An 18,889-nucleotide genomic window follows, 5' to 3' on the forward strand; every position below is an offset into this window, starting at 1 on the left:
AGAAAAAGCTCTATTGCCCGACACGGGGCTTGAACTCACAACCCCAAGATCAAGAGTCACATGCTCTGCCAACTGAGCCAACTAGGTACCCTGGAACCTGTAGGATTTTTTATGTCCTTCAAGCATCTAGAAGTTTCTCCTTGTACTAATTTTCAGAGTTCGGTAAACAGTTCCTCAGCCACATTTAATTACCTTTCTTTTTGGCACTTTCCCTTTAGCCTTTACATTCCCAGACAGAAAAGGCTGAGCTTTTCAGTTGGTTTTCCTGAAGAATATCTTTCACCTCTAACTCTATTTGCAGAGAACAGAAATGCATGAAATATTTCCTGTGATTTGTACAACTGGATCTCAAAATTAAGATGCATATATTTTGCACATAGTCAGATGCATTTTAAGTTTGTGAGCATATGAAACAAATTTAGAGATTAGGGATTAGTTGGTTTGTTTCTCCATCTTTATGCCAAATTGTGGTGTTTTATCCCTGAACTATGTTTAACTGATTGTCAGTCTTTTCAGAATGATCATGCTATCAACTACTTTCATTGCTTCCCATCAATGTGTTCCAGGGAAATGAGGACAAGCTAAGGATTAGACTAGGATTTAAATTCTACTGTTACAATTTACTTGTCTAATAACCTTTGACAAATTATATGACCCTAGTAGGCCTTTGTTTTCTTATCTGTGAAGTGGAAATGATAGTAGTTACCTCTTAATTTTTTTTTTTAATGTTTATTTATTCTTGAGACAGAGACAGAGCATGAACAGGGGAGGGGAAGAGAGAGAGGGAGACACAGAATCTGAAACGGGCTCCAAGTTCTGAGCTGTCAACACAGAGCCTGATGCGGGGCTCCAACCCACGATCTGTGAGATCATGACCTGAGCCGAAACTGGACGCTTAACCGACTGAGCCACCCAGGCGCCCCCCTTTTTTTTTTAATTTTTATTTTTTTAATATAGTAGTTACCTCTTAGAACAGATGTAAAGATTGAATGGGATTTCATGAACTACCTCACTAGCTTAGGGTATAAATTTGGTCATGCCTTTTAAAAATTTCTAGTCACGGGGTGCCTGGGTGGCTCAGTCGGTTAAGCGTCCGACTTCGGCTCAGGTCACGATCTGATGGTCCGTGAGTTCGAGCCCCGCGTCGGGCTCTGGGCTGATGGCCCAGAGCCTGGAGCCTGCTTCTGATTCTGTCTCCCTCTCTCTGCCCCTCCCCCGTTCATGCTCTGTCTCTCTCTGTCTCAAAAATAAATAAACGTTAAAAAAAATTTTTTTTTAAAATTTAAAAATAAAAATTTGTAGTCACTTGAATCCCTACATGCCAATAAATTTAGAATCCCCTATTTAAAAATCTCCTTTTAGATATTGACAAGAACTCCAAGTGCTTACTCTTTCAAAGGAGTCTCCTTCTCCTTTGGGAGACAAATTGGGAAAAGCCTGGCATTCATTGATAGGCCCTGGTTTTAGCTACTGCTGTTTTGTTGGGACCTTTTGAATGAACTGGTTCCACCCAATTCATGGCTCTTACCCATTGCCACCATGCCCCTTTTAGTCCAGATCCTTGCATACAGCATGGTGGTGCTGAACTTGGCCTCTCAAGGTTACTTCTTTTCAGGTTATATCTACATACTCAAACATTGTGTCCTGTATCATCCTGTGACAGCTGTACCAGGGTGACTTGATCCAGAGGAAATCGTTACCAGTCCAGACACCCCTTGCTTTCATGGTGGGCAGTTGGACTTTAGTATCTTTTCCTAAGAGTGGACCTCAGTTGGAACCATCCTAATTCATTTGAGAGATTCTGATAACACTGCATTTCAAAAAGTAAGTGTCCAAGGTCACCTTCCAATTTAGAAGTTTCCTAACATCCACTATGAAAACATAGCCCCCTTCTCCCCAGCTCTCAGGGCTAAGTACCAACCAAATCACAAAAGTTCCTATCACATTGTCCTTGATGTTGAGTGGCTTATTAAACTCAAATTTGTATAATTAAGAAGGGCCATTTGATTGATTCCAGGAACAAAGAAGATGTACCGAAAGCCCTTTTGACATTACCCAGACAGAAATAATGTGATACCTTCTCTCACTAAAGTAAAAAAGAAAAAAAAAAAAAGTTCTGCTTTACCAGGCGCACACATATGTGTAAAGGACCTAGCATGGCCTGTTACATAGTAGGTGCTCAGAAATGTTTGTTGTCTCCCTCCTCCATTCTTCTTCAGCTTGACCGCATCTCTGCTTTCCAGAGACCTAACCCAATTCCTAAGTGTCCATTTCTCTGCCTAGCTCTGCATCAGTCAGCACAGGTGGTTCTGGGTTGTCTTCCGGCAGGCTTACCAAGCTTGGTGTACATGTAGGCTTCTTCTTGGGCAGGAATCAAGAGTTGGTGGCAGCAGGCCCTCGTGCTGACTTCGGATGGCCTCCAGCAAGGTTTTAACTTCAGAGCTGCTTTTAAGGTATCTTTGCCTGAGCCAGTTTATACTTTCTTCAAAGAGTTAGATTTTATTTTTACATTTGTATTTAACTTGTATTTTTATGTAGTAAACAGGCTCAGAGCATTTTGTCATGGAAAATACTTTGCTAGTCCAAAAATAAACAATGCATAGCTAATACACCTCTTAAGACAGGTAGAGGTGTTTTATAAAGTGTGCCTTGTTGCCAACCTTTGCCACATAAATAAACTTTCTGCTTTCTGTGAGAAAGGGCGTGGCATCTGCCCTTTTGTAGGTTTAGTTTCATGGAACCATATTTTCCTGTCTGGTTTTGCCAATGAAATGTGCATCTGTGTGGTTAAGAAACACAGAAGGGCCCCTGGGCCATTGCGGTCAGAAACTGGCCTCAGACTTTGTCTCCAGCCTTCATGACAAACTCTTAACTACATTCTTTTGCAGAATTCCCAGACCTCACCACGAGGGCCAGGGGTGTGGCATCTGAAAGCCGACTCTGTTCTCCAAAGGAAAGTGACAGCTTCCTTGAATTATTTTGCGTACAGAATTTTTCCACATTTGATGAAACAAATCAGGTGCTTAGTACCATATTATTCTTACAGGTGTTTAATTATTGGCTTTAGAGACAAATTCTAGTAGAAATAGAAAGAAGAGAAACTGAAACTAATTCTGAAGCACTCCTGAAAATATCCTTAGTCCCTCTCGACATTTCCATAACTGATCTTTCGCTTTAATATTTTCGATAGAGTTTTTTTGCTAGTGCTATGGGGAGTGGCTTTTGGCTTAGTGCCTTTGTTTTTTCCAGTTAGATTTCCCCTCTGCAAAACATTGCATCCTGGTTCTTTGAAATCCCATTGAATTTGGAGAAATTATGTCTTGGCATTCAACCTATTTTCCTGGAACATAGCGTGATGCTGACGACACAGCCCAGTCACTCCACTTGACAATAAATTTGCTTGTCTCATTTCGCTTGAATATTCAGTGGTGAGTAAGAACAGAAGTGGAAAGCCTTACTTACCAGTTTATTATATGTTTCATGCCCATGATAATTACTTTTATAATGCCACTCATGAATACATTGATCAGATTAGGATGAATCACCTGGCTGGCCAATAGCTATTGGAATGACTCTCCATGCATGACTTGGTTGTGTTATTACAAAACGTGGAAGAATAGACCTGCCTAGCTGTTGCGGCAGATGTTCATTTGTCATGCTGTCTTAAGGAGATGAAGAGATGAGAGCAAACTGTTCCAGCAGCTCAGCCTGCCCTGCTAACAGTTCGGAGGAGGAGTTGCCCGTGGGACTGGAGGTACATGGGAACCTGGAACTTGTTTTCACAGTGGTGACGGCTGTGATGATGGGCCTGCTCATGTTCTCCTTGGGATGCTCTGTGGAGTTCCGGAAGCTATGGTTGCACATCAGGAGACCCTGGGGCATTGCTGTAGGATTGCTCTGCCAGTTTGGCCTCATGCCTCTTACGGCCTATCTCCTGGCCATCAGCTTCTCTCTGAAGCCAGCCCAAGCCGTTGCTGTTCTCGTCATGGGGTGCTGCCCAGGGGGAACCATCTCAAACATTTTCACCTTCTGGGTCGATGGAGATATGGATCTCAGGTAAGTTACACTAGGGAAACCCAGAAGCCTTCCCCCTGATAGCACTGAAACGTTCATGTTCAAAACCCTACCAATCTTTAGGTAGAGATTATGGAGTTCAGTCCTGCAAGGAGTTTCCTTTCTGAGCTTAAAATGTACTTTGCTGTGATTGTCTTCTGTTTCACTGGCAACTGTCTCTCTGAGTAGTGGGGTTGGTTCATATGTCATAGGAGAAGCAGGTCTCCGCCTCACCCTGTGGCCCTTCCTAGGCATGAACTCATTCTCACCCACACTGGTAGCTTCCACAGTCCTGGCTCACAGTCTCCCAAGATGTAGGCCGAGAATCCCAGGAAGCTAATGATGGGTTTGTTTGGTAGCTGGAGTGGTGGTGGTAGTAGTGGTGGCAGAACCAGAATGAGACCCTCCATGCTCTCATCAGGTGTTACATTTGAGTCTACTTTAAGAAACAAATCTTTAGGGGGACTGGATAAAGGAGCTTTAAGGGTATATGATAGACATATCTTGTTTTAAGTGCAGGGGGATGGCCTAATGAGTTGACTTGGAGAGCAACATACAGAGTTTTAGGACTAAGAATGTTATCTTTTTTTTTTAATGTTTATTTATTTTGAGAGAGAGAGAGAGAGAGAGAGCTAGTGTGCATGCCTGAGTGGGGGAGGGGCATAGAGAGAGGGAGAGAGCGAGAATCCCAAGCAGGGTTCATGCTCAGCACAGAGCCTTACGTGAGGCTTGAACCCACTGCTGTGAGATCATGACCTGAGCTGAAATCAAGAGTTGGATGCTTAACTGACTGAGCCACAGAGGTGTCCCTAAAAATGTTCTTTCTTGTTGCTTTGCAGACTAAACATTCATCACTAGAATCTAATTCCTTTCATGTAAGTCAGGGACCTTATTTCCAATTATGGTGTAAATAAATGCCCTTGGGAGACATTAGGCTTTATCATCGATTTACACTTTAATGAGGATGAATTAATCACATATCTTTGGGAGTACATGTTTTGGTGCTGAAAAAGAACATTTGAAGAAAGAGTAGAGAAGTCACAATCAGAAAGATAAAAGCAAAAAAAAAAAAAAAAAAAAACCAAACAAACAAAAAAACAAAAAAAACCCCAGTGGTGTTTCTAGATTCTTTGCTTCCTTATTAACAAACTGTTTCACCTCCTGCCCAGGGGAAGAATGACTTATAAATGTAAATCTTTGTTCAATGTGTGTGCCATTTAGTTGAGATTTATTATGCGATGCACGGAATGAATCAGAGGTGCTGATGGTGCTGGGAGTTCACTTTAGTGAATCAGCTGCAGCTCTGGGTTTCTAGTTCCCTGCATGTGTTGAATGCTTAGCACATGAACATATTTCACCTGTAAATGTTAAGGGGCTCATGCCATGCAGAGGAATTAATCTTCATATGGTAACGTTTTTAGTTACCTACTTACCAGGGACTTGAAAAGAATCACGAATTCAAAACAATGCATTAATTTGCATTGTGGTTTCAAATTCAATAAACTTGATCATTAATGTAATAATTGGAAGATGATAAATATTCTTTCCACAGAGTCTACCTATCAGCGATAAATGCAGGACCTATCTGCTTTTGGAAAGAGAAAGGAAATGTTACTTACTGAATTTATTGAGGGGCATGAGGTAGATGCTTTCATGTACTCTCTCTTCTTTCTTGGTTCCCATAATAACCTTGTAAGTGACCTTTTATTTTTCTGAATGTTACAGCTGAGAAAATTGTGACTCAGATTGGCTAAGGAGGTTGCCAAGTGCTGCAGCTGAGCATAGAAGAAGGCAGATTTGAAGTCACATCTGTTTCTCATCAGTCTGCCATTTAGGCACATTCTTCCATGAATTTATTAACACAACTCGGTCTTCTGTTCTGAGTAGGAGCATAAATCTTAAACCAGTGTTCTCAAACACTTCTGCTCTGGGAAAGAGAACATTTATTAACTTCATCTTTTCTTAGCCAACATTATAATAAAAGCACCAGTGAGTAGGAAGTCTATAAAAGATAAAACTCATTTTGCTTCCCTTTGCCAACTCTATACCTAATTAGCTTTTCATTTAGTCAAATTATTTAACCTATAAGCCTCATCTCCCCATTTCTAAAATGGGGTTAAAATGACCTATTCCCCACATGACTGTATTTTAAGGAGGAAATATACATGCAGGATGCCAGGTACATGCAGTAATTATTAACTATCCCCCCCACCCCTGCCTTTTAAATTGATTCTGAGTCTCACAAACAAAACAAAAAATAAGCAAAATACAACCTGTAAGAAATGAAATTTTAGAATGGTGACTAAATATTACATTTTCAAAAGCTTATAGATATGAGAATAAAATCTTAACTCTCAATAAAAATTGCAAGTCGGAGAAAATTCAGTATTATTGAGTGAAACGATATCGAAGTTCACTACATTTCTTCCCACTTGATTATCAACAAAAATAACTTCTAGGCCAGAAAAATAAAAATAAAGGAGACAGTGCTTGATTGGAATTCTGTTTTCATGCTGGATAAAATTCATGAAGAATTATAACAATAACTTTATTTCACAAATGAGGAAATTGCGGTTTAGCTCTCTGCAGATCTCACATATTTCTCATGCCTTAATTCTGTGCTTCATTCAATCTACCTGTAGTTCTCATGTGTTTGTTCACCCCAAGCAGGGCATTTCAGAATCAACATGTATGAGCCAGTTTCTGCATTCTGTGTATCTGAAGATAATGCCGATCACTCTCCCAGGCATCTGGGCTCAGCATCTAAGCAGTCCCCTGTGGCTCTTTTCAGTCTTCACCTCATTCACTCAATCCGATGTCTAGACCTGTCGCCCATCCTCTTGCTGGTTACTCACAGACAGTGCTTCCTATTTATCTCCAAGGCCATTTCCTCAGGGCAGGCCCTCATACTTTCTTTCTTGGCCAATGGAAGTATCTTCACAGATACTTCTCTACCATGGTTTTGTAGTAAGTGGATGAGGCTGGCTCTGGGGTCAGACCATTTATATTTAAATCCTGACTTGCGACCTCTTTCCTGTAGCTGGAAATCCTAACACTTCCCTATGGTATTGTAAAGGGAAAATGAACATGTTAGGCATTTAAAGGCTTCTCAGCACCTAGTAACTTAGGTAGCAACTAAGCCAGGTCTACCCTACTTCTTTGGGTTTATTTCCCAATAAGCACAATGGTCTATAGTCAAAATGGACTATTCACTATTCTCTGAATATACCCCGCACTTTCCCACCTTTCCTTTGCCCATGTTGTTCCCACAGCCTGAAAAGCCAATTCTGTCCCTTCTAGTCATAACATTATCCTTCATTATAACTGTTCTAGAAAGCTACTGGCTGGTATGTATTGGGAATCTAAAAAATTATCCTATTCCTTGACTGAGCTCAGCAAACCTTGGCTGGGTTCTTCTACATGTCTGGGGACTAGATAAATGTAGATTGGTCTTGGATGGCCTCATCTGGGACAGCTGGGCTCTCTTCCACATGGTCTCTCATCTCCTGCAGGCTAGCTTAGACCCAATCATATGTCAGAGGCAGGGTTCTGAAAAAGAGGAAGCATATAAGGTCTCTTGATGTCTGGGCTGGAAACCAGTTCATCATTACTTTCCACCACATTCCATTGGCCATTTCCAGATTCAAGGAATGGAGAAGTCGATTCTGCCTCTTGAAGGATGAGCTGCAAAGTCACACTGCAGAGGGCATGGCTAAGAATGGGGTGAAGAATTGGGGACATATTTGCAACCTACTGTCCTAAAGATGGACAGGATTCTTGCCTTTGAGGGTAGGACATGAAAACTAAGATCTAGCATTACAGAGTAGTAGTGAAGTCCACTCTGGAGCCAGGAAGTAGAACTGTCACTTGCTAACTGTCATCTTGGTGGATTATATAAGTTCTTTATGCTTCAGTTTCCTCACTTCTACAATAGGGGGAAGCATAATCTACCTCATGGATTGTTGTGAAGGTTGAATGAATTAATATATATAAAGTACTTAGAATCTCACCAGGCACAAAATACTGCCTGAGTTATTGTATGAGGCAGATAAAAGAGCACTGTGTCAGGGTCTGTGTTTTAGTCTCTGCCCAAGGAGCTGTGTGACTTTGAGCAATTTACCTCTCTGGACCTCAGTTTCCTCTTTTGTAAAGTCAATGGGTTAGACTCTCTGAGGTCCTTTTTAAAGAGTATACAGTACATAAAAATCTACCATTTTCACCATTTTTAAGTGTGCAGTTCAGTGGCCTTAGTACACTGTTGTACAGTCACTAACACCCATCCCCATATCGTTTTCATCTTCCCAAATTGAAACTCTGTACCCACTAAACAATAACTCTCCTTTCCCTTCGGACCTGTCAACCACCATTCTGTCTCTGTGAATTTGACTAAGTATCTCGTACAAGTGAAATCATAAAACTTTTGTCCTTTTGTATCTGGGCTACTTCACTTAGTATAATGTCTTCAGAGTGCATCCATGTTGTATCACATGTCAGAATTTTCTCTCTTTTTTAAGGTTGTATATCATATGCATATAGCGCTTGTAGTCATCCGTTCATCTGTTGATGGACACGTCCGTCATTTCCATCTTTTGGCTGTTGTGAATAATGCTGCTATGTGTGCAATGCGTGGAAATCTGTCAGAGTCCCTGCATTCAATTCTTTTGGATATAAACCAGAAGTGGATCTGAGATCTTTTTAAGTATTTTGTACAACAGGAAAAGATAAGCAAGTTATAAGGTCTCTGTGTCCCCCTCCCTCCACCCCAGTTTTTAATGTTTCTCCTTAAACTATTTGACAGAGATGGCTCCCCAATCTGTCCCCATAGCGTCAAGTATGCAATTCTTATCATCTGTAGGAGGGAGTTTTAATAGCTCATCTCCTAATCCGCCTCACCCAATAGGTCTGTAATCTCCTTGAGGGCTTCTTCAGCTTTGCATACTCAGTGCCAGCCTGATGGTGGTAGGCGCTCCAGCAACATTGAGTGAATGACTGAAGGAAAGTTTCTAATTGCCTGTGTGTGTTATAAAAACCCTGCTTGAAATGCAATCAGTTTATTGGTGCAACTCAGGACAGCTGCCACAGTCTTTAGTTTGACAACTTTTGATATACAAGGTCCATACTTACCTGAGGATGTAGTTGTGTCGTGAACTGCAGAGAAAGGATTCTGACCGATGGTGGTGGTGGAGCCTGAGGGCTTCAGTGGCCAATTTTGACCTTTGACCTTTAAAGTAGCTCTTGGTCCTTTAGCAGACATCTGGCAAATAGAACTTCAGATTCTTCAGGTCAGTCTGACATGGCCTGGTGGAGAGCCAGAGATCATCTTAAGAGACAGAACTTAGATTGAATCCATGTGACTTCATGCAAGTTTTGGTAACTCTCTGTACCTTAGTTTCCTTGCCTATGAAATGGAAACACTATGGGGTGCCTGGGTGGTTCAGTTGGTTAAGCGTCTGACTTCAGCTCAGGTCATGATCTCCTAAGTCGTAGGGGTGAGCCCCACATCAGGCTCTGTGCTGACAGCTTGGAACCTGGAGCCTGCCTCAGATTCTGTGTCTCTTTCTCTCTCTGCTCTTCCCCTGCTCATGCTCTGTCTATGTCTGTCTCTCTGTCTCTCTCAAAAATGAGTAAAACATTTAAAAAAATTAAAAAAAAAAAAGAAACACTACCTACATATATGGTTATTGTATAGATGAAAAGATAAAATATATCTAAAAGCATGAGGTATAACACTTAGCAGGTAGTGTTGAATAAATGCTAGTTATTGTTTTTTTAATTTTTTTTAATGTTTATTTATTTGTGTGTGAAAGAGAGAGAGACGGTGTGAGCGGGGAAGGAGCAGAGAGTGAGAGACACAGAATCGGAAGCAGGCTCCAGGCTCTGAGCTGTTAGCACAGAGCCAGACACAGGGCTCAAACTCACAAACTGCGAGATCATGACCTGAGCTGAAGTCGGACGCCTTACCAACTGAGCCACCCAGGCGCCCCAATAAATGCTAGTTATTGTTATTGAGAAGCAGCAGACAGGAGTAACATTTATATCTGGGAGTGGAAAACCTGGCCTTTAACTCTTCCAGGACTGGCTCTGTTCACCTGATATGATAGCATACCCCCTGTCTGTCTGCTTAGCCAGGTGGTTTTTACTTTTTTTTCTAGTGGAGAAGCAAGTGTGTGCTGTCATAGTTTTGAGTGTCAGAGTTCCTAATTTTATTAGTTTGATACTAAAAGATCATTTGAATAATTTAAACCCAATAGCAAAATGGTATACTTACACACATTGCATTTTAATATAATGCATATATAGATAATCTACTTATTTTAAGAGAGGTGCAGGATTTACCTGTTTGTCCAGACTTGCTGAAGCAGTCTCATGATTTTCTGTAATAGCTTGGGGATGGTGATGCCATTCTTCTCAGTGCAAGTGGAATCTTGTTTTATTGAAGTCAGCCTTGGCCAACAATTTTCCTATACGTGAACAGCCAAGAGACCCAGTTAGCTACATCCTCCATTTATGCCACACTGGAATTTCATGGCAATAAAACCAAAGGTGTGACTTTGCACTGCACTCACACACATTCACTGTTTACAGTTCTGCGGGTGTTTCTAACAGCTGGCAGAGCACCATCTGCCAAACACCACGGGCTTGGACAGTCGTGTAAAGGATGAAAGCAGAAACCTATGTAATCGAGGATATAGAATCAGTCTGCTAGAAATCTCACATTTGCGTCCCACAGTCATGAATCTTACCTTTCTGCTGTTCGTGCCAAAGCAACTCAGTGGAAACATGCTGTGCAATTTCTCCAGAAGTTCAAGATCAGAGTGACGTAATGTGGAATTTCTCCCAGGACTTAGTATGAAGAGTCAAGGAATGTAGCATTATTGTAGGCTAAGAGTTTGGAAACGCTTCCCAAACACCTTCTTCGTGGACAGGGGTTTGAGAACTGTGGCAAACTGCTTTTCTTCCTTTACCTGTTCCTCTAGTTAGGAAGAAGTCTTTGCTCAAAGTAAACATTCTTTTTCTTTTTTTTTTAAAGTTGTTTTTGAGAGAGAGAGAGAAGGGGGGGAGGGAGGGAGAAAACCAGTCGGGGAGAGGCAGAGAGAGAGGGGGACAGAGGATCTGAAGCAAGCTCTGTGCTGACAGCAGAGAGCCTGATGTGGGGCTCTAACTCACGACCCATGAGATCATGAGCTGAACCAAAATCAAGAGTCTGACTCTTAACCGACTGAGCCACCCAGGCGCCCCAAAGTAAACATTCTTAATAGGATAGATTACTTAAATTAATTTATTTTTTTGAAGATTTTAAACATATTTATTTTAGAGAGAGAGAGAGAGAAAACATGAGCAGGGGAGGGGCAGAGCGGACCGAGGATCTGGAGTGGGCTCTGTGCTGACGGCAGAGGGTCTGATGGGGGCTGGAACTCACACACCGTGAGATCATAACCTGAGCCGAAGTCAGAAGCTTAACCGACTGAGCCACCCAGGTGCCCCAGGATAAAATAATTTTAAACTTCATAAAGAATAACATATGTACAAGAACTGCTATGACAAGTTTGAAAAAAACTTATGTGGAAGTATTTGCTCTACCACATGTGAAAACTCACTATGAAAACACCGTGTTTAAAAGTCTAGTATTTGATTAGAGTACATTTTGAGTACATTTCGGCATGTAACACATAATGAAGTTGGGACTTCAATTTAGTGGAAAATTATTTAGTGAATTAGATTAACATACTTGCCCCTCTTTATAGAAGACAATAGATTAGCCTCTGATCTTCTACCATATAAAATATAAATTTTAGATGAGCTAAAAATATAAATACAAAATATCAACCTATAAAGAAGTAAAAAGTGGGGACGACATTCGAATACCCTCAGGAGAGGAGGTCTTTAACAAGACAAGAAACTCAGAAGCCATTAAAAAAAGGGACACACGTGGGGGCGTCTGGGTGGCTCAGTCTTTTGAGCATCCGACTTCGGCTCAGGTCATGATCTCACAGTCCGTGAGTTCGAGCCCAGCGTCAGGCTCTGCTGACAGCTCAGAGCCTGGAACCCGTTTCAGATTCTGTGTCTCCCTCTCTCTCTGCCCCTCCCCCGCTCATGCTGTCTCTCTCTCTCTCTCTCTCTCTCTCTCTCTGTCAAAAATAAAACATTAAAAAAAATGGACACATGAGAATATCTCAGTGTTCATTATTTATTATGGCAAAATCCATCAGTGTAGTCAAAACCATGCAATAAGCTCGCTGAAGCTATTTGATTACGCATGATCATACATACTCTAATTTTAAAGGAGCTCCTACAAGTAAAGAAGAAAAAGTCAGACAAGCAAGGCTGCTTGGGAGAGGACATCCAAAAGGTCAGGGACTATGACAGAAAGCACAAGCACATAGACAGTATAACAAGATATCAGTGAGATGCATTTTTCAATGTTCTCATGAGAATTAAAAGGGATTGATCATATTCAGTGTGGGAAAGATTGTGAAATGTAACAATCTTTTTGTGAAATAATATGGCAGTATCTATTAAAAGTAAAAAACAAACCTTTGATAAAGCAATTCCACTTTGAGGAATCTACAGAAAAAAAAGAATTATTTCAAGGGAAATACATACAAGAATGTTTATCATCACTTTGTTTATAATGGAAAAACACTCAAAGCAATTTATTCATCATTAATGAAGTGATTGAAGAAATTATGACATATTTAGATCATGGTGTACTCTTCATTCTTTAAGCGAATGAGTTTAAGCTTCATGTATTGTCCTGAAGGGATACCTATGATTAAGTGGATTAAAAAAAGCAACCAAGCTACAGAGTAAGGTGTATTGTGTGATTGCTTCAAAGAGAAACAAACAAAGAAAAAGCCTCTATTCATTGAATAAGCAGCAATAAAATAGGACTGCATAAAAGAAAATCTTAGAAGACTAAAAAGAAAATAGAAGATTAAAAGAAATAAGAGGAGAAGGGAAATATATAATCACTTGTGAGTTACCTAAGTCTGGATTTCTGAAAAGGACTCCAATCAGCTAAATATTTGCTCCTCAAAATGTTTTTCACATTTGAACTTGGGAAAGCATGGTTTTAGTTATTTTTTAATAGAAAATTTCTGTTCCTGGATTACGGTTGGGATGTTTACCATTGCAATTCAGTGTAAAGGGATCATTTCACTAAGATTTGCAACGTTCACTTGCAGATATGTGACATATGAGGAAGAGCAGAGAGAACATTGTTCTAGCACCAGTGTTTTGATACATTGGTTCATTCTTTGATTTATACATTTATTTGGTATTTAATGAGCTCCTCCAAGATGCTATAGCATGAGACTGCCAGATCCTATGGGTGTGGAGGTCAATATAGTCCTTGCCCTTAAGCAACTCAGAGTTGATAAGTGTACCACACATTGATAGGTAAACAAGCACTTATGTAAGGTACAGTATGTGAGATAATGCAAATAAAAATGTCTACAGGGCAATGGGAGCTGTTCCTCAAGCCTGAATGTTCTAAGTGCAGAGAGGTACACAGCAGCCCTGAGGAAGGAAAAGAAAGCCCAAGGCCAGCCAGGGTTGGGCAGAAGATGCTTTAGATAACCCCATGCCGGTGTATGCATTATACTAGATTTACAACAAAGCCTCTCAACGTAAAATATGATACAAAAAAATCCTGAATCACCAGATTGATAGCAGTCTCCCACTGCTATCACTGTGGGAGATATACAGTCTCCCACAAAGGTGGAAGGGACATTTGTTTATTTTTTTACTGTGGGAAATGGCAAATATATATAAAAGTGGAAAGAATAGTGAACCCTCTGGTATACTTCACCCAGCTTTAGCAATTATTAACTTATGATCCATCTCATTTCATTTGTATCCCCACTTACCCAATGGATTTTTTTTTTGAGGCCACGTATTATTTTGACTGCGTATATGTATTTTAATCCACGTATTATTTTGACTGCGAATATTTTAGTATTTGTCTTTGATAGATCGCAAAATATGGCCACAGATTCCTTCCAGTCTTGTATGCACCTTCCTTTGTAATGTGATAAGGTTCGTCCTCCCATCCAGACAGGGGCACCTATTCCCCATCCCTTGAATCTGGGCTGGTCTGGTGACTTATTTTGACTAATACAATGACACAGAAGTGATGCCCTATTGCTTCCAAACTGAAGCTTCAAGGGGCTTTACAGTTTCCACTTCTACTCTCCTGGAACACTATTGCCAGAGATTGCCAGGTAGAAAAGGTATACTGAATACATATATAATAACCTTGGGCACGTGTCTTTTCATAGTTTTGATAGTACATTCTAGGGATAGATTCCCATAACCTATAGCATTGTTGGGCTAAAGGGTAAACCCATGTGTAATTTATCTATATCGTCAAAGTATCTCATTTTGCAAGTTCATCAGCAATGAATGAGATTGCAGAGGAGTATTTTTAATATCCTTGAAACAGAGTGGTTGGTGCTTTGCCAAGAATATAAACACTCTGGTAGAAAATGTCAAAATAATCATAGATGGTTTATAGGCAAGGTAATTAGATGGAAACATTGGTGATCTGTATTTTGAGGAAGAACGATGGTGACTTGAAGGCCTGATGAAGTGCTGGAGGACCCTTGTTATCCCTGCAGAAGACCTTAGCCCTGCAGAGGGTCTCCTTCTCCTTGGTGGGCTGGGAGGTGGTTCACCTCCCCGTCTCTTGGCCATTTGGGCCACGGACACAGATTGGACATATACCCTGCACAAAGTGGTCTGCTGTGAGAACTCAAACAATGAATATTAAGAAGTTTCCAGACTCTGGACCTGGATTTGAGGTGGATAAACTCTTGTTTTCCCGCGAGTTGTGTTATGCGATGCTCCATTTGCCTCACCTCATTGAATAGAGCAGCGTTAACAGTGTCTAGAAGCAGTTTGTGCATGTTTAGACAGATTGTGTAATTTTCCCCATCAGTTAGAAAATATTTTGTTGGCCTGAAGGATCTCTCATTTCCATTTACCCATTTCCTTTTGATTTATTCTTTCACTGGTTCTGTCATCCAGACAGGGACAAAAGGCAGCTTGGGTTTGGGAGCTGGGGGTGGAGGTGAGTGGAGGAAAGGATGGTTCTGGGGTAGAGGCACAAAACACTGGGGAAGGTTGGATGGTCCTAAGTGGACTTCTTGGGTTTTCATCCTTTTTGATCTACTTTTGGCTTTTAGCCTACATTTGAAGTCTCTCCTTTCTCAGCTTTAATCGAATGTAATCTCCTAGCTCTCCACTCACTTCTCTGTCTTTCTTTACATGCACGGTGGCCCCTCTCTGGCCCCAGTCCAAAGCAGGAGAGCTCTTTCCATGGCTCTGCTCCCCATGCCCCTGGTCCCATTATGCATGCTTTACCCCTTGCACTGAAGCTATGCATTTTAATGTGTGACTAAGTCCTGTTCTCCAATTAAGAAATGTAGAGACTTGGAAAACAAGTCTTTATTAGTCAGAAAAAATAGAAACAACATATTATAAATTGATGAAGCGATAACATTTGATAGGATGCAATAAAAGTACAGTAGTCAAGATACAGAGTCTTTAAAGGTTCTAAACTGATGGATTTTTACTCTAGATATTATGTATTTGCAAATCTTCCAGACCCACAGCACTAACTTTGTTATCTTTTTCATTTGGAGATAATCTCAATAATGACAGAGATAAACAAACCCAGTAGTCTATCAGAAATCATCCCAGCTTTGTTCAACAAAGACCAAAACTCTGTTCTGATCATTTACCTTTGTTTTCCTGGTGAAGTTGTGTGGCTTGGTTATTGTCAGGCTGTTTGGATTTGGTTCATTCAGCTCTTGCACCTACATTTCACTTCCCAAGATGGCCGGATTTGTGTGTCTAGTGATGACAGCAGCTGCGGTCCTGAGTTTTCCTTTGCCTACCTGGGATATTTCTGGTGGATGTTCTGTTGTCATCCCTAACTTAACATGTCCTCTCAGATGCTAAGTGACCACTTATTCTGTCAATCACACCACCATTTTGAAGTCTAGAAATCTTACTTTATCACTCTACTTCAATTCCTATCTATAATCATGGGGTTATACAATATTAGAATTCAAAGAGAATTTTTTGAGAGAGAGAGAGAGAGAGAAGGAGAGAGGGAGAAGAGAGTGAGCAAGGGAAAGGGGCAGAGGGGGAGAGAGAGAGAGAAAATCCTAAGCAGGCTCTTGGCTCAACGTGGAGCTCGACCCCATGACCCTGGGATGATGACCTGAGCCCAAATCAAGAGTTGGATGCTCAACTGACTAAGCCATGAAAGTGCCCCAAAGAGAACTTTTAATTTAGTCTAGCATCCCATATCAATTCTTTTTTGCTATGGTTTTGTAACTTCGCTGGCTCTGTCCAGCTTGCTCTGAGGATCTGTGCTGTGGGGGTCCCTTCTCTATCCAATGGGAAACTTAGGGCATGTGGTATTTGGATACCCTCTTCTGACAGATATTTATAGCACTTCACACTGGGCAAACACTTAGCCTTGTGGCAAAATTGCCCTATTCCCATCTCCCAGTAGCAAAATTAGACAAAGACATTACAGGAACATAAAACTACACACTAATATCCCTCATGAATATTTGTGCAAAAATTTTTAACAGAATGCCTTCATATATTGATGGCAGAGCATAAAATGGTGCAGCTGCTTTGAAAATGGCATTTCCTCAAAAAATTAAACTACGATCCAGCAATTCTGCTCCTGGTATACACCTTAGAGAATTGAATTCATATGTCTGCACAAAACATCGTGCACAAATATTCATAGCTGCATTATTCATAATAGCCAAAAAGAGGGAACACCTCAAATGTTTATCAGTTAGTGGATGGGCAGAAATAATGTGGTCTATCCATACAATGGAATATGATTCAGTCATAAAAAGGAAATGGTGTACTGATACATGCTAAAATGTGGATGAAGCTCAAAAACATTATGCTAAGTGAAAGAAGCCAGACACACCAAAAAGACCACATATTCTATGATTGTATTCATATGAAATGTCCAGAATGGGAAATCCTATAAAGACAGAAAGTGGAATACTGGTTGCCAGTGGCTAGGAGAAGAGAATGAGGGTGGGGTTCCTTTTTTGGGATGATGAAAAAAGTATAGAAATATATAATGTTTTTGCACAATCTTGTGAATGTACTGAAAACACTTTAAAAATAATGGATTTTATGGTCTATGAATTATATCTCAATAGAAAAAACTCTATAAAGAAAAAAACCCTTTAGGACCTGGCAGAACATTTAGAACAAGTAGATTCTTAAGTAAATAGGAGTTAATGGATGAACGTCAAATACTGCTGGAGATCTGTTTCTGGGCCACATATGAAGTCATTTGTTGAATAACAAGATAGGAGTGAGCTTCAAGTAATTCACCCCATGTGATCTCCAAGGTATGCTCTGGGAGTTGCTTTGGTCAGGACTTCATCATTCCAAACTCTTCCTCTTATGCATCCTTTTATTTTCACTTTCAGCATCACTATGACGACCTGTTCCACTGTGGCTGCCCTGGGAATGATGCCGCTCTGCCTGTATCTCTACACCTTGTCCTGGAATCTTGAGCAGAATCTCACCATTCCATATCAGAATATAGGTCTGTACTGGGCTTCTGAAATGGAACAGTAATAGTAATGGTGATGGTAATACTAATAGCCATTGTTTATTATGTGCCTCCTTTATGTGGATTTTAAAATAAACTACTCGGATAGTGAGCCTGGGTGGCTCAGTCAGTTGAGTGTCCAACTCTAAAAAAAATAAAAAAAAAAAATTTAGGGATGCCTGGGTTGCTCAGTCGGTTAAGCGGCCGACTTTGGCTCAGGTCATGATCATGCGGTCCGTGAGTTCGAGCCCCGCGTCGCGCTCTGTGCTGACAGCTCAGAGCCTGGAGCCTGTTTCAGATTCTGTGTCTCCCTCTCTCTGACCCTCCCCTGTTCATGCTCTGTCTCTCCATGTCTCAAAAATAAATAAAACGTTAAAAAAATTAAAAAAAAATTTTAAACTTAAATCCAAGTTATATAACATATAGTATAATAATAATTTCAGGAATAAAATTTAGTGATTCATCACTTATGACACCCAGTGCTCATCCCAACAAGTGTCCTCCTTAATGTCCCTCACCCCTTTAGCCCTTCCTCCCACCCAACACTGTCCATCCAACAACCTTCAGTTTGTTCTCTGTATTTAAGAGTCTCTTATGGTTTGTCTCTCTCTCTGTTTTTATGTTATTTTAGCTTCCCTTCCTTATGCTCATCTGTTTTGTATCTTAAATTCCACATATGAGTCAAATCATATGATATCTGTCTTTCCTTGACTGACTTATTTCACTTAGCATAACACACTCTAGTTCTATCCACATTGTTGTAAATGGCAAGATTTCATTCTTTTTGATCACCAAGTAATATTCCACTGTATGTATATACCACATCTTCTTTATCCATTCATCAGTTGGTGGACATTTGGGCTCTTTCCATACTTTGGCTATTGTCAATAGTGCTGCTATAAACTTTGGGGTGTATGTACCCCTTCAAAACAGCACTCCTGCATCCTTTGGATAAATACCTAGTGGTGCAATTGCTGGGTCCTAGGGTAGTTTATTTTTAACTTTTTGAGGAACCTCCATACTGTTTTCCAGAGTGGCTGCACCAGTTTGTATTCCTACCAGAAGTGCAAAAGAGATCCTCTTTCTCCACATGCTTGCCAACATCTGTTGTTAATGTTAGCCATTCTGACAGGTGTGAGGTGATATCTCATTGTCATTTTGATTTGTATTTCACTGATGAGGAGTGATGTTGAGCATTTTTTCATGTGTCTTTTAGCCATCTGGATGTCT

At 40.6% G+C, this 18,889-nt stretch overlaps 1 protein-coding gene across 1 annotated transcript in view; it reads left to right on the forward strand.

Annotated features, from left to right (window-relative positions):
* Window positions 1–3,431: 3,431 nt before the first annotated feature.
* SLC10A6 (solute carrier family 10 member 6) overlaps window positions 3,432–18,889 on the forward strand; it is a 31,514-nt gene continuing 16,056 nt past the window's right edge. Inside the window, exons 1-2 of the mRNA XM_030313483.2 lie at window positions 3,432–4,056; window positions 17,535–17,653. Of these exons, the coding sequence (XP_030169343.1) occupies window positions 3,680–4,056; window positions 17,535–17,653 (496 nt within the window). The 5' untranslated portion in view covers window positions 3,432–3,679. The remainder of the gene's footprint in view (window positions 4,057–17,534; window positions 17,654–18,889) is intronic.

This window comes from Lynx canadensis, chromosome B1, assembly GCF_007474595.2.
Source record: "Lynx canadensis isolate LIC74 chromosome B1, mLynCan4.pri.v2, whole genome shotgun sequence".
NCBI classification, from domain to species: domain Eukaryota; kingdom Metazoa; phylum Chordata; class Mammalia; order Carnivora; family Felidae; genus Lynx; species Lynx canadensis.